Raw genomic sequence first — 23,955 nt, 5'->3', positions numbered from 1 at the left:
GTGCTTACTTACTAATCAGTAATGAACAGTTGCAAATTTGAAAAGCGATTTTGATTCTGTAGGAAGGTGCTGTGGGGTTGAAGAGACAGTTCCCAACCATACCTAGAAGCAGAATCTTTGATATAATAATAATAAAAAAAAAAAGGTGAAATTGTTTACTGGGGAACCGACAGTGCCCAGCACCCTCTTACCTGACCCAGTCTCCCTGATTTGCTCACTGTTCTCAACCTTACTTCGCCCTTTGCCTCTCTGGGCCATCATATACGCTGTTTCTTTCCCCTGGGAAGTTCTTCCCCTCGTCCATGGCGAGGTCCATTTGCCACCTCCCCAGAGACAGACCCTTCCTGACCAACTCCATCTCGGCTCATCTCCTGTTACCTCCACATCACGTCATTCTGTTTCCCTTGCTTCATGGCCATCTCAGTCCCTGACATGGTACTTACTATGGTTCACTTTGTTGGCTCGTCTCCGCTGCTTGAATGTAAAATCTACTAGGGCACAGACATCCCTACGACTATTGCCACCTCTTCCTTCCTGATCTCCCTGCCGCCCCCTCCCCAACTTACAAGCAGTCAATTACACACACACATACACACATGCACGCACACACAGAGGAATCCTGCTAGAATATCAGTTACACACACACACAGCTGGACAGATCCTGCTAGACTATTCACACACACATACACACACACACAGAGCCACAGTGATCCTGCTAGAGTACCAGCCAGATCCCATGGTTCCTCTGTCAGAACCCGCCATGGCTTCTGGCCACACTGGCCTCCTGCCTGGTCCTGGAGGGAGCTGGGAACTTACTGCCAACTTCCTGCCCCAGGGCCTTTGCATCTGTTGTTCCATCTCTCTGGACTATTCTTCCCTCAGACACCCACATGCTTTGCCCTTCTCACTTCCTTTGGGTCCCTGTTCAGAGACACTTTCTCAGGCAGGCGTTCTGCCCACCCCCTTTGACACTGCACGTCCATGTCTCTTTCCCACCTTTGTTCTCTGTAAAACTCATCACCACCTGACACGCTTGTATTTTCCTTGTTTGTCTAGTTTATTGCTGTCTCCCCCACTAGAATGTCAACCCCACAAGGACAGGTTTTTTTTTTTTTTTGTCTGTTCTATTCACTGCTGGGTCTCCATGGCCTTGGCAGTGCCTCAGACATGACAGGCGCTCAATACTGAATTTTTTAATGCACATAATGGCTTACGAGATATAATTCACATACAGTTTATCCATTTAAAGTGTACCAGTGTTTTTTTTTTAAGTATGTTCATAGAGTTATGGAACCATCACCACCATCAATTTTAGAGCATTTTCATCACCCCAAAAGAAACCCCTAATGCATACCAGAAACTCTTTAAGCCCTCTCTCTCCAACAGCCCCTAGAAAACACTGACTTTCTGTCTCTATAGAGGTGCTATTCTGGATGTTTTATATAGATGGAATCATATAATATGTGGCCTTTTGTGACTGGCTTGTTGCACTTAGCACAATGTTTGCAAGAGTCATCCATGATGTAGCATGAAATCAGTACTTCATTCCTTTTTATCATTGAATAGTGTTCCATTGTATGAACATGCCATATTTTGTTTATCAATTCATCAGCTGATGGGTATTTGGGATATTTCTACTTTAGGGCTATTGAACTTTTATGTGAGTGGTGTTTAATTTTGACATAGAACTTCTTTTCTGCTTTATTGCTGTTGTTATTGCCGGGTGCCAGGGAGTTGCTTGAACTCATAGCGACCCAGTATGACAGAGCAGAACTGCTCCATGGTGTTTCCTAGGCTGGAATCTTTATAGGAGCAGATCACCTTTTCTCCTGTGGAGTCGCTAAGTGGGTTTGAACCGCCAACCATTCAGTTAGCAGCCCAGTTCTTAGTCACTGTGCCACCAGGGGCCTTCTTTCTACTTCAAGGGTATTAAAATATCCTTTCATAGACAAATGACAGATGGGTTTCCTACCTGGTAAAATAAAACACGGTGTAGGGGGAAGGGGGAGAGGGTGTCTGATGAGCTCATAGTTTTTTTTTTTTTTCCATTAACGGTACAAGGGTATGAAAGGCCAAAGTCTTAGGGCCATGGACCTCTTAGGCCCAGTATACTATACACAATGCCAATGGCTCAGGGAGGCCAAATGCTGTCCTCCTGGCTCTGCTATGTGGCTGAGACCATAGCTGGGAAACCGGAGCATGAAATGCAGCACTTCTCAATGGAGTATGTGCCACTTCAGCAGCATACACTGGTCTACTTGGAAAGACTGCATTTCCCAACCTCCTATGCTGCAGAGTGCCATGTGACTACACGCTAACCAATGGGATGGAAGCAGAGATGTTGCTCCTTCTTCCTTCCTGCTGGCTGGAACGTGGACAAAATGGCTGGAACCCAAGCAGCCCTACTGGGCCGTGAGATGGAAACGACTAGTTATGGATGGTGGAGGGACCACAAGGAAGGGCCTAGGGGATTACCGAGGTGCCACAGCACCTCTGGTCTGCTGTATCTGCCTGAGAAAGAAATGTCTGGTGGGTGTCAGTCCCTGTTTGAGACATCTGTACTTCTGGTCAAATCAAATTCCAATGAGTGCCTCCAGGTCCCCTCACAGATGAGGAAACTGATGTGAGGAGCATTTGTACTCAAAAATTTGAGAGAAAAAACAATTTTCCCTATTTTGTTTTTCCCACTGTTAATTTAATCTCTACAACCCCTTCCTTTTTATATGAAAACAGATGCAGACATCACGGTGAAGGACAGACAATATCTCAGAGACCTTTGCTGCTGGTCTTAGCTTGGGCTGAGACCCCCTTCTCCAAGGTTCTCTATGGGCATCCGGTTACCCCCTCTGCCATCAGGAGAATCACTGATGGAAACATCCAGAACACAGTCTCAGGAGTCAGAGAGGGCTGCATTTGAATCTCACGTTCACCACGGATCAGCCACGTGATCTTGGGCAAGCCCCTTCGCGTCTCTGACCCTCAGTTTCTTCCTCTGTCTAATGGGATCATACATGCTTTGGGGAGGGCCAGGCACGTGGCTGGTGCTCTACTGCTGCTGTCTGTCCCTCTCTTCCCAGGCACCAGCCATTCCGGACCAAGCCAGCTCTCGATCTGAATCATACTCAGAGGCAGTGCCACAAATAAGGATGGTTTAATATATTTCACCGTTGCTCACTTGGCAATGTTATATGAAAATAGAACTCTTTATTACAACAGCCAGGCATAACAATCACTGGTACTCACGAAACCCTGTTTATAAAAAAACAACAAATCAAAATGCTCGGAGCCCCGTTTCTGCATTGGGAGAGCGGGCGGGACAGGACACCACCAGCTCCAGGTCTGGGGGGGCCCTGAGGGGAACCGATGACCCTGAGTGGCTCAGAGCCCAGGTGTAGTGGACGGCCGAGTCATGTGGGAGCCACTTACTGCTTCCTTTCACCCCGTCTGGGTGCATGGAGGAGACAGAGTCCGGGTAGTGCCGTGGTGTTCAGGGCCGTGCTCCCACTCGCTGGTCTCAGTTATAACAGAGCAGGGACAGGCTCAGGCCCAGAGCCTTGGCGGCACCAGCATGGAGCACCCTCTCCCCAGCAGGTGACAGTTCACAGTCACTGTCTATTTCTGGCAGCGTGATACATGTTGTCCATTACCAGCCAAAAAAACCCAAACTCACTCCTGTCCAGTCGAATCCAACTCATAGCGACCCCTCCTTGGGTTTCCGAGGCAGTAGCTCTATGGAAATAGATTGCCCAACCTTTCTTCTGAGGAGTGGCTGGTGGGTTTGGACCGCCAGCCTTCTGGTTAGCAGTCAAGTGCCTTAGGCACTATGCTACCAGAGCTCCTCCATTACCCGCAGTGATCAAAACAAAGTTTCCCCTTTTAAATAGAGTGATTTTAAGTTTAAAAAGTAAGTCTATTTAAAGGAAAATAATTTGGTAAATAACAATACAAAATATAGCAAAAATAATACTAATAATGAGGATGGAAAGGAAAGGCTTCATTAGGTCCAACTCAGAGTACTTCTGGCAGATTGCAGCAATTCTGTAATTCTGAAGCAAGGCATGAAGAAATACAATGATGTCCAGGTACCCTCGTAACTAACCTGTAACACTCACCTCCCCCTTTTCTCCATAGTTTGTATTAAGACAGAGAAGGAAGGGAGGGAGGGGGAGAGAGGGGAAGAGAAAGGGAGGGAGCGAGGGGGGAGGTGGGGAGGAAGGCAGCCAGGCTGGCGGCAGGCAGGAAGAAGGAAGGAGAGAGAAAGAAAAGAAAAAGAAAGATTAAAACAAAGAAGTGTTTAAAGCATTGTCTCCCAAACTGTACTTTAATATCTGGGGTACCAGCTGGAGCTGCCTGGTAGGAGAAGTGTCTCTTCCTGGAGTAATTCCCTAATGATCTGGCTCCAAGGAGACTCTCTAAAGTGCCCCCTTTTTGAACGTAGGTGAGAATCTCATCTCAGGAGAGCCCAGCCCTGACTTGAAAGGGAAAGTCCTACAGGGTTCTTCCCAGCTCGCCAGGGTTGCAGCCAAGCAGAGAGAGCTCCTTGAAGCTCTTTCCCCGCCCTTCTTCCTTCCTTTCCCGGCCAAGGATGAGGCAGCTGAAGGTTGCCATGGAAACCGGCTCCATCCTCCCACACGAGGCTGCCAGCCCTGATTTCCTACAGAGTTAAGAAGCAGGGGGTCACCCAGGCGTGAAGATAGGTTTCCCTGGGGATATCCCGCCTCCTGCCAATCACAGTATCTGTCTGGGGGATCCTGAGGGCGCCTGGAGGCTGAGGGTCAGGGAAGCCCCTGAGCCCTGGCAGTGCTCCGGGAAGAGGCTAGCCCCGGGAGCATCTGGAGGTCTCAGGTCCTCTCCTCTCCTGTCAGCTAAAGCCAGAGGGACCTCATCTGTATCTGTCTCATGCGATGTATGCATGCGTGGGTGCCTCTGGCTCCATCAGCTCTCCATCAGCCAAACAGAACTGCCCCACTCCCACCCCCTTGATCCCAAAGAACAAAGAGCTGACCTCTAGCATTTGCTTCTGGGGCAGTGAGTCTGTTCACCATGAGCTGTGTGACCCCAGGCAAGTCCCTTCACCTCTCTGAGCCTGTTTCTTCATCTGTAAAGAGGACTTCACCGTCCTCTCTTCAGGGACACTTACAATTCCTACGGTGCTTGCCACAGGCATTTGGAGGGCATGCAATGAACAGGAACTATGTTAACAGTAATATTTACCATCATAATAAAGGTTTCCAAGCAAAGTTTCTTCTTTATCTGCTTTTTATCCTAAAGCTGGGGCCAGGGCAAGTTCTCATCACTGAGCACACCCAGGATGGGATGGATAGCTCCCACTCATCGATACCACCCTTCAGAACTAGAACGGGAGCCTCAACATCAAATGCCTTCAAGGGCCAGGAGGTACTCCAAATGCGGAAGCAGACCAACCTAAACCCGGGTGAAGCAGACACACAGGCCCCGTCAAAGAGGGGGCAGCTGCTCCTTAGCTCTGGGCAGTGGTGGCCACTGGGATGTAGGCCCAGTGTGGCCAGGTCTCCCAAGTTTTCAAAAGAAGCTGGACAATCTGAATCAACCCTCCCAGAGATTAAATGTTAATTTTTTTTTAAGTGTAGGCCAAACAAAACGTGTGCAGGCTGGATCCTACTTATAGGTGGCACTGCTGAGCCAGAAGGTGAGAAACCAACACCACCTCCTGCCTTGACTTGACCTCTAAGGACACCTGGCTGGTTCCTCCCAAACATCCATCAGTGTTGTCTTCCTCAGTTTCCTTATCTGAGATTCAGCATTGGAAAAGCCTATACCATCTTGACCCCATGTGAGCAGTGGTGGTTCAGTGCTAGAACTCTCACCTTTTGTGTGGAAGACCCTGGTTCGATTTCCAGCCGAAACGCAGCCACCAGCCATCTGTCAATGAAGGCTTGCTGGTGGCTATGATGCTGAGTAGGTTTCAGACTGAGATAGACTAGGAAGAAAGGCCTGGGGGTCTACTTCTGAAAAATCGGCCAATGAAAACCCTGCAGATCCCAACAGACCAATCACCTTGTGGATGAGGTCACCACGAGGCAAGGGCCAACCTGGCAGCAGTTCACAAGAACATCTCGAGCCCATCTAGAACGGAGAGTGCTGCTTCTCAGAGTCCAGTACTCTGAGAGTTCCCATGTTCTGCCCCCAGATGCCCCTGGAAACCCCCGCACTTTCCCAGGTGCCAGTGTGAATGGAGGGGTGAGGGCAGTGCCCAGCAAATGGGCCATCAGAGGGAGCAGATACTCTAAGGGGACTGACTTCTTTGGCTTTAGCTAGCTCAATAATAACTTGGGGGTACAGCTGATTTCAAGGGACACACTGCTAGGTCCCGATGGTCGTTTTATGACCAGCATCTGCTCTGATTGGTTGATGCCTAGACCACCCCAGTTGTTAGTGAAGATTCCTAGTTCTACCGTCTGCACCAGCTTTGTGGCCACCCTAAGATGAGAGGAGCGAGGTTTGCTGGGAACGGAAAGAGCCTGATTTGAGGACTACAACTTGGCAGCAGATAATCGAGAGTTTCAATGTCTTCTCTTGATTTGCCTTCTCTCATTTTCCTTCTTTCCCTTCCCCTGGACACAGCCTTGTAGCAAAAAAGCAGCCAGTAGGGTGTTCCCAGCTCTGCACTGAGGGGAGATACAGTCACAGGAGGGAGGTGGGTGCGGACTAGGCGGAGGCCGATGCACAGAGGCCCCACCTGTCTGGACTTCATGGCCGAATGCGGTACCGAATGGGCATGTCATGTTCTGGTTGCATCAGACCGAAGCCGTATCTGCTGAGGTCAAACTCAGGGATCTCCCCATCCGGGTTGGTCAGCTCCAGGTCAAAGTGTACCAGCACCAGGAACACAAATCTGCAGGGAGAGGCACTGATGGTGTCAAGGGGAAGGGCAGGTTGGGGGATGATCAGGAATAAGGCAGGAAAGCTGAGCTTTCTGCTGGGAGCCTGACCCCAACTCGCACTTGGGGGAAAGGAAGAGAGTGAGAGAGCAAAGGCATTGGCATTCACCAAGAATCCATGCCCTCATCCCATGTCCCAGCCGCCCTGTGGCTAGACAGGCTCCTGGGCTGTGAGCAGAAGTGACCTGTGTCAATTCCAGGCCCCAGCAATGAAGACCTAGTGTGTGACTCTCAGGGGTCCCTGGATTACACTGACTATTAACTGAAGGGTTGGCAGGTCAAGCCCACCCAGCAGCACCATGGAGGAGAAGCCTGGAGACCTGCCTTCATAAAGATTATGGCCCAGAAAAGCCTCTGGAGCAGCTCCACTCTGTAGCACGCAGGGTTGCCATGAGTCAGAACCGACTCGATGGCAGTGGGTTTGGTTTGTATTTTTAGTGGGATTCTAAAGCTTTCTCCTCTCCTGCCATGGTGACTGTGGAAGCCTCATGTGGAGACGGAGCTGGAAATGGAAGGAGCCCGGCCCTGAATCTCTGTGTGAATGAGAAACACACCTCTGTTGTTCTAAGCCCCCAGACGTGCGGTTTGTCTGTTACAGCAGCCTAGCCGAGCTTATGCTGATTGATATAGCCACTCTTCCTGACTCTTCCCACCCACATATGTCCCTCCTTTTCTCCAAACTCCGGGAGCCCTGCCTCTCTGTCCCGGCCAGGGCTGCTGTTCACCCTTAAGATGCCTTTGTGAAAATTAGAAACAGGCAGCCCTCTCTCAAGACATTTTACTGCCATCTGTGGGAAAATTGTCATAAAATCTACCAATTTTGCATACAGAAGCACTCTTTACTGCCATCTTCTGGAAAATGCTCATAATAAGTAGACAAAGTGACCCTGTGTGTAAGGAGCCTGGAGGCACACCAGTTAAGTCCTGGGCTGCTAACTGAAAGTTTGGTGGTTCAAATCCACCCAGTGGCTCCCCAGGAAAAGGAGCTGGTGACATGCTTCCATAAACATTATAGCCAAGAAAACCAGGGTCAGTATGAGTCACAATTGACTCAATGGCACCCAACACGACTCTGTCTACGATGTAACTAGCACCCCCTCAAACAACCCTGCCTGGTGTTAACTGGTTTCCTGGCTACCTACCTTACCCTACTAGTGCCTGTGGTCAGTAGGGGTCAGGGCTGGGTCTTTTACTACTCTGTCCCCTCACTAGCCTCCCACCCCTACACTCAGGCACCTAAGGCAAAACTAAGAATACAGCGGGGTTCATTAGTCTTATCGAATGAATGAGGAAGAGGTAGGCTGGGGGTAGAAGGACAAGAACACTGTGGACAGAAGAGCGAGGCACAGGGCTGGGCTATGCCACTGAGGAATGTGTGACCCCTCACTAAGTTGTTTTCTCTCTCTGGATATGGTCAAGGGGAAAGGTTAGCATGGGTCCCTTCCAACGCTGAAGCTCTAGGATACTAGAGACAAATTTTATGCCCCTATATAATTGGTTATATATAGGGGCATATAATTTGGTTAGGAGCTCTGGTAGCATAGTGCCTAGGGCACTTGACTCCTAACCAGAAGGCTGGCGGTTCAAACCCACCAGCCACTCCTTGGAAGGAAGGTTGGGCAATCTACTTCCATAGTGATACCACCTCAGAGACCCGAGGAGGGGTCGCTTTGAGTTGGGTCTGACTCGATGGCACATAACAACACCACCACCACTTGGGTTTGAATCCTGGCACCTCCACTTAAAAGGTGTGTGACCATGGCACCTCTCTAGGCTCAGTTTAGACTGATACCTACTTACCAGGGTTGCCATGACAACAAAGTGAGATAAAAACAACACACTTAGCAAATTTATCCAAACACAAACTATATGCTAAACACTGAGTATCCATTAACTCTCTTATCTGTCCAAAAAACCTCATGAAGTAGAGGCTACAGTCTTTTCTGCCATATGAAGACCCAACCCAACCCATTGCCATTGAGTTGATTCTGACTCATACCGCTCCTAGAGGACAGAGCAGAACTGCTCCATATGGTTCCCAAGGGGAACCCTTGGCCTGCCTCATCTTTTTGCTATCAAGTGGCTGGTGGGCTCAAACTGCCAAACTTTTGGTTATCAGCTGAATGATTTAACCACTGTACCGCCAGAGCTCCTTTTCTGCTGTATAGACATTCAAGTAACCAAGCAGGCACGGTAAAGTTTGGCCCATTCCTGCCAAGGGGTTCTGCACACGACGCAGCAGCTGTAGACACGGTCAGCTGGACAGTGTTGAGGATTCTGGGTCTTGGTATTTTGACACCAGGCCTGGAGAGAACTTGTTGCCAGATCTGATCATTTCAAAAGCAATCAGAAACCTGGCTTTTACCTGAGCTCCTCTGAGTTTTAAAAGTTAGCACACTTAAAAAAAAAAAGAAAAGAAAGAAAACACTGTGCAGGTCAAGTTAGATAGACTTTTAGGCAGGAAATGGCTGGCAGGCTGTCCACTGGGGCCTCTGTCTAAGCCACTGCCCTGGTGGAGCCCCTCGTCCTCAGGAGGAAGGCCTGTGACAACCAGGTGGAGCAGGAGCCTCCCTCCCCAGCCCCTTCTGCCCCCCCAGGCTCACTGTTTGATGCTGTTGATGGCGTAACTCCTCCCGAGACACTGATTGTGCCCGGCGCCCCAGGGCATGTTGTAATTCTTCAGTCGTTTCCCATCCTTGTAAAAGTCTTTCTTCTCTGATCCGTCAGGGTTCAGGAATCGGTCATATTTAAATTCCTGAAACAGGAAGGCCTATTTCTGACATCTACCCCCAACATACACATAGAAAAGTCTATGTTCATTACAGTCTTGTCTACACCAGGGGAAAACTGGAAGTAATGCTAAAGTGAATAATGGCAGCCTGGTTAAAAACTACGGCAGTCACTCAAAGGGCGAGGCTGCTCTAGGACTCAGTGTTGAGGGAAAAAAATAGCAAGTTCCAGAATAGTATGTCTTATATGATCCTATGCACACACCTATTTGTGTGTGTGTCAGTATGTTGTGAACACATGAGTAAAGGCATACAAAATTATTTAAAGCATACATTCCAAGCCATTGTAAGAATTCTGGTACTGCAGAGGGAGAAAACGATATTTTTTTTTTTTTTTTTACTTTTTAAGTATTGTTCTTGTTAAGTACTGTCAAGTCCGTTCAACTCATAGTGACCTCATGTACAACAGAACGAAATGTTGCTGGGTCTCGCACCATCATCACAACTGTCACTATGTTTGAGCCAATTGTTGCAGTGATAATACACATGAATATATTTGTGTACTATAAAAGAGTATGCATTTCTATTTTATGAGACCAAAAATACAAAAACCAAACTCACTGCTGTTGAGTCAGATCCAATTCATAGCGATCCCTCCTCAGGCTTCTGAGGCAGTATCACTACAGAAGTAGATCACCCAACCTTCCTTCCGAGGAGTGGCTGGTGGGTTTGAACTGCCAGCCTTCTGGTTAGCAGTCAAATACCTTAGGCACTATGCTACCAGAGCTCTCATTTTACGAGAAGTATATATTAATTCTGCAATTTGAATTATTTTTGTCCTATTAAAAAAACTAATTAAAATTATTTTTAAAAAGAGAATGACAATTTCCTTTGGTCACACTGTACAGTGGACAGGGCTTGCTATGGAGTAAGTGCTGAATAAAAGATGAGTGTGGATAGGCAAATGGACCAGTGGATAAATAATTGTATGGAAGGGTGGGTGGATGGATGGGTAAGTGAATTGGTGGATGGATGGATGAGTGGATGGATGGATGAACAGGTGAGTGGATGGATGGATGGGTAGGTGGATGGATGGATGGATGGGAAGGTAGATGGATGGATGAATAGATGAGTAGGTAGATGGATGGATGGATGGGTGGGTGGATGGGTGGATGTACAGCATAGGGCCTGGCATACAGTAAGCACCCAAATATATTAATAATGATGAAAGTTTGCCTCATCTTGAAGTCCAGGAGAGGTGTTGAGAATTTCAGATTATAACATTCTGAAAAAAGAAAATCACTCAGTCATACCATTCACAGGTATCCCTTACAGAGCGCTCAGTATGCCAGGCACTGGGAAGGCCTTTTTTTTTTTTTTTTAGCATGATCTCAATGAATCTTCATGACAACTCTGTGAGACAGATACTATTATGTCCCTTTCACAGGTAAGGAAACAGAGACACAGAGAGGTGAAGCAACTTGTGCAAGGTCACATAGCAAACAAAAAGCAAAGCCAGGCTGCCACTCAGATCTGGCTAATCTCAACGCTATAGAGTTTCTCAATGACTAGACTTCCTGACATTTACCTCTGGGTCTGTGTAGATGTCTGGGTCCTTCTGGGGACTCAGGAAAGGGAAGAGGAGGAGGCGGTCACCACGTCGCAGGGAGAATTCCCGCCCATCTGCCATGGGCATGGCCAGGTCCACCATGACCTCACGTGTGATGAAGGGTGCAGCTGTGAGTCGGAGGCTCTCATTCAGCACACTGTCTGCATGGGTGTAGGTGCAAGGAAGGGTCAGCAGGTTATCCACTCCCGGCTCACATGCCACTCCCAACCCTCTTTATACAGAGAAAGGTGAGGAGGCTCTGAGAGGGTGTGTGACTTGTGACTTGCCCATGGGCGCACAGCAAAGTTGAAAAAGGCCAGATAATGAGAGTTGATCACTGTGGCCCCTCCGAGACCTTGGGCATGAGAAGATTCCAGTCCCAAGAGAAGTTATAAGAGAAGGAAGGAGCCAGGGAGATATCTAAGAGGACTTAGGAAAAGATGTTGTTGTTGTTATGTGCTATCAAGTTGGACCCAACTCACAGCGACCCCTCCTTGGGTTTCTGAGGCAATATCACTATGGAAGTAGATTGCCCAAACTTGCTTCCGAGGAGAGGCTGGTGGGTTTGAACCGCCAGCCCTCTGGTTAGCAGTCACGTGCCTTAGGCACTACGCTACCAGAGCTCAGGGCCATCGGTACTGGTTATTTCCACCTCCCTACATACATTGCCCTGTCCTTTGGCCACAAACCCCTGGTTTTCCTCTGGGGGCCACCTCTGCCCCACTCTCAGGGGTTTGGCCATTGTTGATTTGACTCTCAACTGTTGAGACCGAGCTGTGATTGGCCAATCGGAGCATCCCGGCCCTCTGCATCCCATGACTGATTCGAGATGAGCATATAATCCAAACGGAGCCAGTGAGACACACTCCTGGGACTTCTGGTAGGAATGTTCAAGAGTTGCCAGCAAGACACACCCTTAAAGAGCTGAGAGCATGTCAACCTCTGGCGCTACTGGCAGCCATCTTGGCAGCCTAGCTACTGGAGCCAAGACATGGAAAACGAGCTGAGATGGGGAGTGGCTGAGTCTTGGTGGCACTGTTCAAGCACTTGGATCCACCTGTGCCTGGATCAGACACTGCTGGACTTTCTGTTACATGGCTAAATAAAGCCCCTTGTCTGCTTAAGACTGTTCAAGTTAGGTCTTCCATTACTTGCAACCAAAATGTCCCACTGAAACCATGAATCTCGGGCAGCTGAGACCAGGGTGTGGAGATATCTAAGAAGACAGAAGGTCCAGGGAGGTCCTAGTCAGAGGACACAGATGACCCTGGGGGATGGGAGCTGTGCTAGGGAGGGCTCGGGGCCACCTCAGAGGGTCTGGCATCTCACCAAGCACAGGCATGCTGTCTAAAACCTTCTGTGAGAGGGTGGTCATCTGTGAGACAGGCTGTTCCACTCTCTGCAGCGTGTGCTCCAGCTGCTCACGGACGGCGGCCATGGCCTCGGGATGCTTCAGGAGGAAGAGCAGGAGCCAGAAGGTGGCGGGGCCCATATTCCCCTGCAACAAGAAGGAACCCCTGTTACACCAGCAAGAGGCCAGGCCTGGGGTATGAGCTGCCTGGTCTACGTCATGGACACAGCCCTGGCCAAGGCATAGGGGTCAGTAGGCCTGAGTTCCCACATCAGCCAAATGTCTAGTGATGACAGTGTCTACCTCCAGTCTTAGGACATGGCCCAAATCTGCTTTGTGTCCTTGGCCTGGGCCAATGAACTTGAGCAAAATCATTGACTCTGAGGCTATCTAGGTTCATACTAAATATTTGCTTTCAAATGTAGTTAATCATTCTCAAGGTAGTTTTGGATATAAAATTCCCTTGTATGCTTTATGTGCTTCAAATCAGTCATTTGAAGACGTGTCTGTGTGGATGTGTATGTACATACATACAAAGCAAAATGTAGCAATAAGCAACGGTGATTGCAAACGCCGTTCATTTCTTGAACAAAAATTATGTATAACTTTTTGATAGTGCAATGAGTAGGAGAAAATGAGTGGATTTCTTTCTCCAAGGCTTCAGCCTCAGCTGAACATCTCACGCCCATCTCAGCTCTTTCACGTGTGGCTGAGTTGGAATGAGCTCCAGACACATGTGGTGTCTTAGTGTCCTTTGCTCTTGTCGCCATTCAATCAGTGTCCCAGAGCTGCCATAAGAAACAAAACGGGAGACTTGAAAGAACAGAAATTTATTTTCTCACAGTTCTGGAGGCTGGAAGTGCAAACGCAGGGCATCTGCAGGGCTGTGCTGTCCCTCTCTGTTTGCCAACAACTCTAGGGAAAGATCCTTTCAGTCTCTTTCAGCTTCCGTAGCCCTGGGCATTTCTTGGCATTCCTTGGCTTATCGGCAGACGCTCACATGCTGTTTTTCTCCAGTGTGTGTGACTTGGTTTCTCCAAGTCTGTTCTTCCTTTTTATAAGATACCTCAGAAGGAATTAGGAATGGGCCCCCCTACTCTGATATGACTCTAACATCTGCAAAGACAGACCCGACTTCCCCAGACAAGGTCCCAGTCACAGGTTCAAGTGTTAGGACTTCAGCGTATCTTGAGTGGGACACAATTCAATCCATAACAGGTGGAACACCAACTAACTGCATCTGAGGGAATTTTTGTCAAGCATAATGACTACCCTATCCACTCATAATTATGGAAAACTCAACCAAAAACCCCAACCCACTGCCATCGAGTTGATTCTGACTCACAGCAACCCCCATTGGGTTTCCAAGGCTATCAATCTTTACAGAAGTAAACTGCCTCATCTTTCTTCTGTGGAGTAGCTTATGGGTTCGAACCACCAACCTTCTGGTTAGCAGCCAAATGCTTTAACCACTACACCACCAAACCAAACCAAACCCACTGCCATCGAGTCAATTCCGACTCATAACAACCCCCATGGGTTTCTGAGGCTGTAAATCTTTACGGAAGTAGTTTGCCCCATCTTCCTTTGGCGGAATAGCTGGTGGGTTTGAACTGCTGACCTTCTGGTTAGCAGCCAAATGCCTTATCCACTATGCCACCAGAACTCCTTAATTAAATACTAAATGTCCTGCTTACCCAGTAATTCCATTAGAGACATACTCTCACATGGGAAGAAGGACATGCACGTGAGGGGTTTACTGCAGGGCTGATGGAGTAGCAAAAGACCAGAAACAGCCTCAGTGTCTATCAATACGCTGATCAATGAAATAAATGATGATTCATCCCTAGGATAATGACAATGTCTGCAAGTCTAATTGTCCTGGGTTTTAGAATAAATGGGAAAGGACTTGGCCCTCACTGAGATTTCCTGCAGCACCTCGGGCTGGACACGGACAGCAAGGTCACTCACTGTCCATCACATAAATAGCCAAAGGAACATGGGCAATAAATAATTCAGCATTGGGCTACCTCTGCACCAAGCCATTCATCTTGCCCTGATGGTCAGCCAGAGCCACTACTCATTAATTACAAAGCTGGGGTGGAATCCACAAGCACTCAGCTCTGCTTTTGGGAAAAAGCCGTGACAGGTTAAGGAGGTGATCAAGATCACCTCTCCCTGCTATGCAGATGTGTGTGTGAGCGTGCATGTGTTTGCACACATTCATGTGTCAGGTCACATAGCCATCTTCGACGCTAAATTAGCTCTCCTGGGAGCTGAGATTTCCTCCGGTGGGGGCTTGCCTCAGTTTACCAGGGCATTTTCAGTCTAACCACATCCCCTCCCGTTGCACCCTAAGTCCATATTCTCTTACCTCTTCTAACAATTACAGTAGCTGACCACCAGAGGGTGCTCACTGTCATAGACTTGGCGAGTTGTGGGCGCCATCTTGTTGCCTCCTCACTGCACTGAGGCTGCCCAGTCAGTGGGGGAGGCAAGACGCCTGCAATGCCACCTGCCCCACATCCATTTCCTCTCCTTTGGGTGACAGCACCCCATTTTCCTTCAGAGAACCATCTCCACTTAGCTTTCAGTCCATGTGGGTTGTATGAAGGCTGATCCATTCCCCTCGTGTGGACATGTGGCTCAGCCCTGGCCAGTCAGTCAGTGATCCACTGGGCATCTGATAGGGTTGCTCACTCCCACTTCCCCAAACGCTTACTTTCTCAGCAAACCTCTGGACCATGTCCCTTCCAGAGCTCCACCACCTGGGCCATGTAACTCAATCTCTTTTGCTGGCTCCTCCTCATCTTCCCATCCCTGGGAAGACAGCCTGAGGCCCGGGGGTTGGTCCCCTTTGCCACCTACCCTGTCCCCAGGGAACCCTTCTGGTCCAGTGTCTGTAAACACTGCATCTCACCAACAACTCCCATAGGCCTGTCCCCAGCCAGTCCTTAACCCAGGGCTCCAGGCTCTTACCTCCAGGTGCCCTACCTGCCTCCACATGCCCTCTCAAGCCCCACACACCCAAAGCAAACTCTCAGGCTTCTTCCCCAAACCACCAGAACGGCAGCATCAGAAGGAAGGGACTTTGATCTGCCCTGTTCCCTGCTCTATCTATTCTAGCTTCTGGAATGTGCCTGGCACACAGCAGGCGCTCACTAATGTTGTTGATTATGTTTATCGAGCACAGTGACAAGAATTGTACATGTGTCATTTCCTTTCATCCACAGAACAAAAGCCTGGAAGAAGGTGCTACCATCTCCACTGGGGCCCAGAGAGGTTAAGTAGCAGTCGGGATACAAATCCAGACAGGCTGGTCACAGTCTGGGCCTGAAACCACTGAGCCACTCAGCCTAATGGCCCTGCTCTGATTCCCACACCTGCCTGTGTCTGGACACTGCCAATGGCTCAACTCAGAGGGCGCCCTGCGCCTGACTCCTGCCTAGTTCTCCCGGCCCCACCAAAGGCTGTTCCTGGGTCTTCTGCCACTCCAGCCCCCAGGGGCCATCCAGTTCTGCTGAAGGAGAACGTTTCCACAAGGGGTTCTGGGGATGCTTTGAAACTTCAAGTCACCTCTGCCCATAAATATGCCATTAGGCACTAGGGTGGGGGGCAGCTGCTCCTTAAACACAGCCCCCACCCCTCATTGCCTCTGCCTGGAAGGACAGTTAATGGCTCTAAGGGAAAACTAAAAATAAGTCATGAGTCGATGGGAGAGGAGTTTCTCAGAAAATCAGCCTGTGCAAATGTCACTGCTGAGCTGGGGCCAAGAGGAGGGATTGGGGGCCAGGGGTGAGGCTGGGACCAGGTCTGGAGATTTGCAGCATCCTTGGCCACTCCTTCCTCTCATCCCAGTTCTGGGGCCATTACCCTTCCCGCTGTATCCAGAACATGTCCACTTCTCACAGTCCTTCAGCCACCACCTGGTCCTGCCACCATCATCCTCACCTAGACAACTGCAGGGACCTCCCCATGGTGTCCCTACTTCTGCCCTCACTCCCTTGTAGCAGCCAGAGGGATTCTGTTCAAAGCCAAGTGAGAGTCCGTCTCAGGGCTGCCATGTCTCCAGAGAAAAAGCCCAAGTCCTTCCCTGGACTCCCCAGACTCCTGTGGTCTCCTCAGTCACACTCCCCACCAGTCACTGCTTCAGCCATGTTTGGCTCCTGTTTCCTGAACGACTGGCTTGAGACAGGCTCAGAACCTTTGCACCTGCTGCTTCCTGCCTGGAATGGTCTGTCCCCAACCCCTCCTCAAATCCCTGCATCTAGTTCTTTCTGTCACCCAGGGCTCAGCTCAATGAGTGAGGCCCCTTCGCCACCCTGCATGGATGGATCTCTCTACCCATGACTCCCATGTGTATCCTGCATATCCACATCTAAAACCACTGTGTGTGTTTCCTTGACCGTCTGTTCCATTCCAACTAAAGTGTAAACATCACTGGAGCAGAGGCTTTGTGCTCTATGGGAAGGACTCCATGGAACTTTTAAACGATTCTCCAAAATAACTAGTCTGTCCACTTAAGAAATGCCAAGGTCATGAAAGACAAAGAAAAGCACAGAATCTTCCACATTAAAGATGACTAAGGGGGTGGGAGGACTGAAGGCCACACGTGTTCCTGGATTGGATCCTGAACCAAGAAGAGCCAGAAGGACAGGATGGGACAGCTGGATAAAGTGGAATATGGATCGGTGTTCATCCCGACCATGGATCCGGGTGAGAAGTCCTGAATCTGATCACTGTGCGTGCCGTGTAAAAATGAGCTAGCTCCTCAGGTCCAGCCGCACTCATCAGGCATAATCAGTAATTAGGGCTAAAGAGTCCTAATGTGCACAACATCTTCCAAATAGTTTAACACCCTAACCAGAGAAAGGGAGAGAGATACAGCAAATACAGTGAAATGGTAACAACTGGGGAAACAGTGAACTGCACAGGAGGTCATGAAACGATTCTCCAAACTTTCTATAACTCTGACATTTTTCCAAAACAAATTTTTTAATTTTAGATTTTAGATGATCCCATCTATGATGCTGTTTGACAGTTAAGAAGTCAGGGAGCTGTGTCAGTACACACATACCCACACTTATGCACACTTACAAATGTATACCTACAAGAATGCACACACACAAATGCATGCACACACATGCATGTGCATACCCGTGCACGCACACATCCATGTGCCCTCATGACGCAAACCAGAACATGCATGCACACATTTACAAATGTGCACCTATGTGCACACACACATGAATGCATACACGTACACACACAAGGCATGTGGATCCCCATGGATGTGGATTCACCGTGCAAACCTGCGGGCACACATACACACCAGTGCACACAAACCTGCATGAATACCCACACACATGCCCGATCCCACACACATGTACTTGCACACACCCCCACATGCTCTCGCACACCCATGCCCACCTGTGTGGCCCAGAGCTGCAGCACCAGGGCCCGTGCCCGCATCTCCTCTGACACCCCCATCTCCTCCAGGTGCAACAGGTAATTTTCCAGCCAGGTGCTCCGGTGGGCCCGGGAGGCCAGTCTGGTAGGGGACAGCAGCTTCCACAAGCGACCTTTGGCCTTGCTCACACGGTCCTTATCCCCTGAAGGGACAGAGCACAGAGGGTGGGGGTCCAGACCCACCCTCAGCCCAGGCCTGCCCTGCCCCTCCCATGAAGCCAGGGGTCTTCTGGGTGCACTCCATGGGGTGGGGTTGCTCCTGTGAGCATGAGGCCACAGGGACAGGTCCTGTCTTCTGGGAGGTCCCAGTGGGGAGCCCTTTCAATGTGGATTTGCTTACAGCCTGGGCCATCCCCACTGGGAAGGGGCCAGGGGCCTCGTCTCCTGGGGAGGCGGGGGGCCTTGTCTATTTTATTCACCTGTGTGTGCAACACCTCGTCCGTAGCAGGTGCTCACTACCTACTTTTAGATAGTGGTGTTTCTTTACACGGAGGAGAAAGAACCCTGAACACCAGAGCATCCCCCTGCCTGGGGCATTGATCCCAGAGCAACGCCAGCCCACAGTATGCAAAGACCCACAGGGGTGGGCTCAGCACAGCATCACTCAAGGAGACATGGGCTGGGATGGGGCGATGTGGGGTCTGAAACTCAAATACCTCCAGGAAAGGCAGGCGACGTCAACGAGAGAGAAGGGCCAGGAAGGGGTTACTCAGCTCCACGGACAGGCCTCTCCCAGGCTCAACAGAGAAAAAAGAGCCCAGCACAGCCAGAGTGCCTGAGCTCTGAGAAGAAGCTGGACTCTTGTGATGTTTTTTAATGTCAGCATCTAATTAAATGTTTAAGCATCTGCACGTCAGTGTTGGCCCGCAGGTCACCAGTCCACAGTCACTGTTAAATGAACTGTGGCGTGCCTGTGCCTTGGAAAGCCAGGCGACCTTGAGAAAAATAAGGAGGCTCTTCACAGGCAGGCAGACACCCCGATGGGCAGACTGCCAAGGGTATAAAGCAGAAGTCTGAAGACTGTGCAGGAGGATGTCACGTGACATTGTTTTAAAGCTACACTACAATAGCATATGTATGCATGTACATATGTGTGTGTTCGCGGGCTCCCAGTGGTACCTCAGGAGAAGGCCTGGTGATCTACTGATGAGGGGTAATGGTCAGCCATTGAAAACCCTGCGGAGCACAGCTCCACTCTGACACTATGGAGTGGCCACGAGTCAAAGTCAGACTCCACAGCAGCTGGTTTTACTATGTACTGTTAGAAAAAGCAAAGAGCTCATAATAATGTTTGGGACGCACTCGTGGAAAAAGAGAAAAATAAGGATCCAGTCACGTGGACTTGCATTTGTATTAAGGGACCCTGGAAGGATCCACAGGAAACTGATAAATTGTGGGGGTGGGAGCTGGGTGGAAGAGCGTGGCAGAAAGGGAGGGAGATTTCCATGTCATTATTTTATAATCGGAATGTTTGGTCTGGCCTCTGGGCAAGGACTCAGTGTTGTGCATCAGAAATGCCAGCCCAGGTGCCAGGCGATGCAGCCAGGGGTGGGAGAGGCAGGTTCAAATCCCACACCTTCCAAGCTCTAGGACTTTGGCCAAGGCCCTGCCAACCTCTGAACTTCAGTCTCCCCATCTGTAAGATGGGGGTGCCAGATGTGAGTACCTCTCAAGTTATTCTTTGGAAACCCCTCCAATCTCCTGGAGATCTGGGTGGCACAGGCCAGAGAAGTCCCTAGTGGGGACATGTCTTTAATGTATGAGTCTTACAATGAAGTCCATTAAGCTTTTCCATCAGACCCTGATTCTTCAATAGAAGAACGCCTTTTTCCAAAGTAGCGATATTCAGGTGAAACAGCCCCCAAATAAGCCAGGAAAATAAACTTTCCAGAAGGAAGCACTATGCTTAGCTTGGGGCTCTGCAACTGCCCACCACCCCAACACCCTCCTGTTGAGGAGCACCACACTCAATAGCCACAGGGTCCCCAGAGAGACAACTTTCTTTTAAAAAATGTGTATACTTGAAAGAGTGGAGGAGGAGTCATGCACGTACATGGTAAAAAATTATAATAAGAAGAAAAAGAATGAGAACTCTGTATATGAGATCAAATTGACAGCAGCAACTCTAAAGGTTAGCAACGCTTAGGGGGTTAGTGAGTGCACGTTACTAGGGGAGGAGCAATCTGGAAAAGGAGGGAGAGAACGGTGGATGACCTGAAGAACGTCATCACTGGGACTCACTGAATGGTCCACGCAGGAGCTGTTGAATTGATGTATGTTTTGTGTGTGTATTCTCAACATCAACAACAATAAAATAACTTCTTTTTCAAAAAAGAAATGCAAATATTTCAAGCGGGTAGAGTGCAAACGTCAGTCTCTCTCCATCCCATCTCAGACTTTCTACAGGCAAAAACGCACTTATCCTGCATTTCAGGAGCCCTGGTGGCGCAGTGGGTAAGACACTGGGTTGCTAATCAGAAGGTGAGCAGTTCAAACCCACCAGCTGTTCCATGGGAGAAAGATGAGGTAGTCTGCTTCCATAAAGATTGACGGCCTCAGAAACCCATTGGGGGTCACTATGAGTCAGAATCAACTCAGTGACAGTGGCTATCCTGCATTTATAAAAAGTATCCGTGCTACCGGTCTGCACTGTGCTTTTTTTCTTCTTAGTACAGGCATACCTTGTTTTATTGCACATTGCTTTATTGTGCCTAGCATTTATTACATTTGTTTGCAAATGGAAAGTCTGAGGCAATCCTGCACTGAGTGAGTCTATTGGAATTTTCACAATACTTCACAGTTTCTCGTCACACTGTTTCCCACTTAATAGATTAAGTACAGTGTAAACATAACTTTTATATGCACTTGGGAACCAAAATGTTCATGTGACTCACTTTATTGCTATATTTCCCCATTTGTGGAGGTCTGGAACTGAACCCGCAGTTTCTCCGAGGTCTGCCTGTAGCCGATTGCATCTTACAGCAATACATCTCAATTTGTTTTGCAATTGCAATGATCTTCTTTATATGAATGCATAATTGATTTAATCAGCCCCTAATGGTGGACATTTGTTTCTGGCATTTGCTATTACAAGTCATGTCATAGTAGTGCATAGGTAGGAATCTCTGTAGGATAAATTCCTAGACATTGCAGTACAGGATCAACACATCTTGTGTTTTGAGAGGTTCTGCCAAATTGCTCTTCTGAAGAGCCCACATCACTCATACATCCCATAACAAGGTCTGGGAGAGCTTTGCTCACCCACATTCCACGGGACCTATTTTCTAAGATGAGAAACCTTCCCCAATACCGCCCCCTGCTGCCCACACTGGGAAACGGGCCTTCCTATTCTCAGCCCAGGGCTGCTCCCAGAAGGATGAGGGTTCTTCTCTGCATCTATCAGACTCTACTGGGGAGAGGCACGAGAAACCACTCTCCTGCAGAAACCACACTCCTGCAGAAGATCTCTTGCACTCAGATCAAGTTTCCATTTTGCTGGGCTGCTGCCTACCAGTTGTGTGCCTATAATAAGCGTCTTCACCTTTTTGAGCCTCAGTTTCCTCAGCTGCAAAATGGGGATAATAACGCAACCTTCCAGCATTGGTGGCAGGGCTCAGTAAGGCAGTGAGTCGCCTCTAAAAAGATGAGCTGCCGTTCTTAGCCATTGATGAGTTGCTTGACCCGACTCATAACAACGACCCTGTACACAAGAGAACAAAATGCCTGTGCTGTGCCAGCCCTGCGATCTGCTGCAGACTGGACCACTGTGGTTCATAGGGTCTCCACTGAAGGATTGATCTCTGGAAGCAGACTGCCAGGCCTTTCTCCCTGGTCTTCCTTAGTCTGGCGGCTCCACAGACACCTGGTCAACATGCCAGCCTCCAATGACAGACAGTGGTGCTATGCGTGAGTGCACTGGCTGGGAATCGAACCCGGGTCTCTCACACGGAAGGCGAGGATTCCACCACTGAACCACCAACGCTCCCCAAAAGACGGTAAGGAACATGGATAGGCAACTCACAAAGAGGGGATGCACATGTCTGGTGAAACACTACAAGATGTCTCATCACAGCGGTCAGGGAACCGCTGTCTAAAGCCAGAGGCCTTTTTTTTTTTTGTCCATCAGATTGGCCAAGATTTTGAAGACTGATAACTCCATGCTGACAGGTTATGGGGAAATGCAAATTAAAACAGTAAGTCACTCTCGTCTGCCCATCAGATCAGCAAACAAGTGGGAAGGTTGATAACATCTGGTGGGAAACCAGCAGGCGTTTCCCTTTTGGTGCACTGGTCAGGAGCTGATCCCGTCTCCCACGTGCAAGGCAAGAACCCAACAACTGAACCACCATTGCCTCCGTGTAAAGGATACCTTCCCCCGCCCCGCAGTGAAAAAATAAAGAAACATCTTAAAAAATAGAAAATAATAAAAATAATGTATGTGTGTGTGTAGGTGTCTGTTTAGAAAAAGCTCTGCCAGGATGTACTCCAAACTGGCTATTGATTGTGGTAACCTTTGTGGAGAGGAGAGGTGAACTGGGGCGGAGGTAAAATGGAGAAGAATTTTATTATTCTCTCTGTATTATTCTATAGAAATCAGTATTCTACATAAATCATTAATTTTTCGTAATGAGCATGAACTACTTGTATAAACTTTCTAAAAACAACTAAAATACTTAAAACAAGAAACACACACACACAAGATTCCCAGGCTAACGGCAGATGTACTGACTCAGAATGTCCAAGTCCTCCCTCTCTGGCACTTTGCTCTTGCATGCCTCCGATGACGGGGATCTTACTGCTTCCCAGAATATTAGGCTGTCCTTCCTTCTATGTTGCCTCTGATCCTGCACCTTGAGCTTGGACGCCCTCTCTAGGTCTTGCCATTGTTCCCCCACCCTCCAGGGCCCCCACGATGCTCACCCACTGACAGGGAGCCGCGTGCCAGTTTGGGGAGCAGCAGGTCGAGCTGGCGGAAGGTGTGGAAGACGTCGGCCGAGTGGATGCAGTCCTGGGCCTGGCTCTGATGGGTGCGTGGCAGTGCCTCAACTCCGTACAGGGTCAGGTAGCCAGCTCTGGGGACACCAAGCAGATGAGTGAGTGGACACTCCTGGCCAAGCCCTGCCCTGGCAGCCTGTAAGCTTTTCTTCATTCCTGCACCTCACATTTAATGAGCACCTACTGTATATCAAAGAAGCCCTGGTGGTGAGTGGTTAAGCACATGGCTGCTAACGGAAAGGTTAGGGGTTCAAACCCATCAGCTGTCCTGGAGGAGAAAGATGTGGCTGTCGACTTCCTTAAAGATTATAGCCTTGGAAACCCTATGGAGCAGTTCTACTCTGTCCTACGGGGTCACTAAGAGTCAGAATTGTCTCAATGGCAATGGGTTTACTGTATGTCAGGTACTGTTCTGGGCATGAGGGGGACAGCAGTGAATAAAATGGACAAGACCCCTGCCCTCAAGGAGCTGACACTCCAGTGCAAGGAGACAGCCCGTAGACTAGAGAAGTGAGTACAGCATATAATATATCAGACGGTGCTCAACGGCGTGGACAGACATAACGCTGGGAAGCAGATGGAGAGAGAGGCAGGGGAGGGGCTCACATCGAAGCAGAAACCTGAAGGATGAGGAGCAAGGCTCAGGAAGGCAGAGGGAAGAGCCAGAGCAAACACCGTGAGGCAGGAGGAGACGTGTAGGGAGAGGCAGGGGGAGACGGGTAGGGAGAGGCAGGGGGAGACGGGTAGGGAGAGGCAGGGGGAGACGGGTAGGGAGAGGCAGGGGGAGTATACAGTGCAGCGCCTGGAGCTGTCAGAGCTGCCAGCGGTCAGCCACCAGGGGGCAGAGCTGCCTTGTGTGAGGAGAGCGGGGAGAGGGTTCTG

At 49.3% G+C, this 23,955-nt stretch overlaps 1 protein-coding gene and 1 non-coding gene across 2 annotated transcripts in view; both read right to left on the bottom strand.

The window, feature by feature from the left end:
• Nucleotides 1-6,729: 6,729 nt before the first annotated feature.
• PTGIS (prostaglandin I2 synthase) overlaps nt 6,730-23,955 on the bottom strand; it is a 45,444-nt gene continuing 28,218 nt past the window's right edge. Inside the window, exons 6-11 of the mRNA XM_007938430.1 lie at nt 22,999-23,148; nt 18,040-18,221; nt 12,588-12,756; nt 11,238-11,419; nt 9,524-9,675; nt 6,730-6,874 (exon numbers count right to left, since the gene is read on the bottom strand). Of these exons, the coding sequence (XP_007936621.1) occupies nt 6,730-6,874; nt 9,524-9,675; nt 11,238-11,419; nt 12,588-12,756; nt 18,040-18,221; nt 22,999-23,148 (980 nt within the window). The remainder of the gene's footprint in view (nt 6,875-9,523; nt 9,676-11,237; nt 11,420-12,587; nt 12,757-18,039; nt 18,222-22,998; nt 23,149-23,955) is intronic.
• Nucleotides 21,990-22,060, bottom strand: TRNAG-UCC. Its single transcript has one exon. It is a non-coding gene; the product is annotated as a tRNA-Gly (tRNA).

This window comes from Orycteropus afer, unplaced genomic scaffold (genome assembly GCF_000298275.1).
Source record: "Orycteropus afer afer isolate SDZICR_OR568_19922 unplaced genomic scaffold, OryAfe1.0 scaffold00049, whole genome shotgun sequence".
In the NCBI taxonomy this organism is placed as follows: domain Eukaryota; kingdom Metazoa; phylum Chordata; class Mammalia; order Tubulidentata; family Orycteropodidae; genus Orycteropus; species Orycteropus afer.
This window is presented reverse-complemented; position numbering and strand designations above follow the sequence as displayed.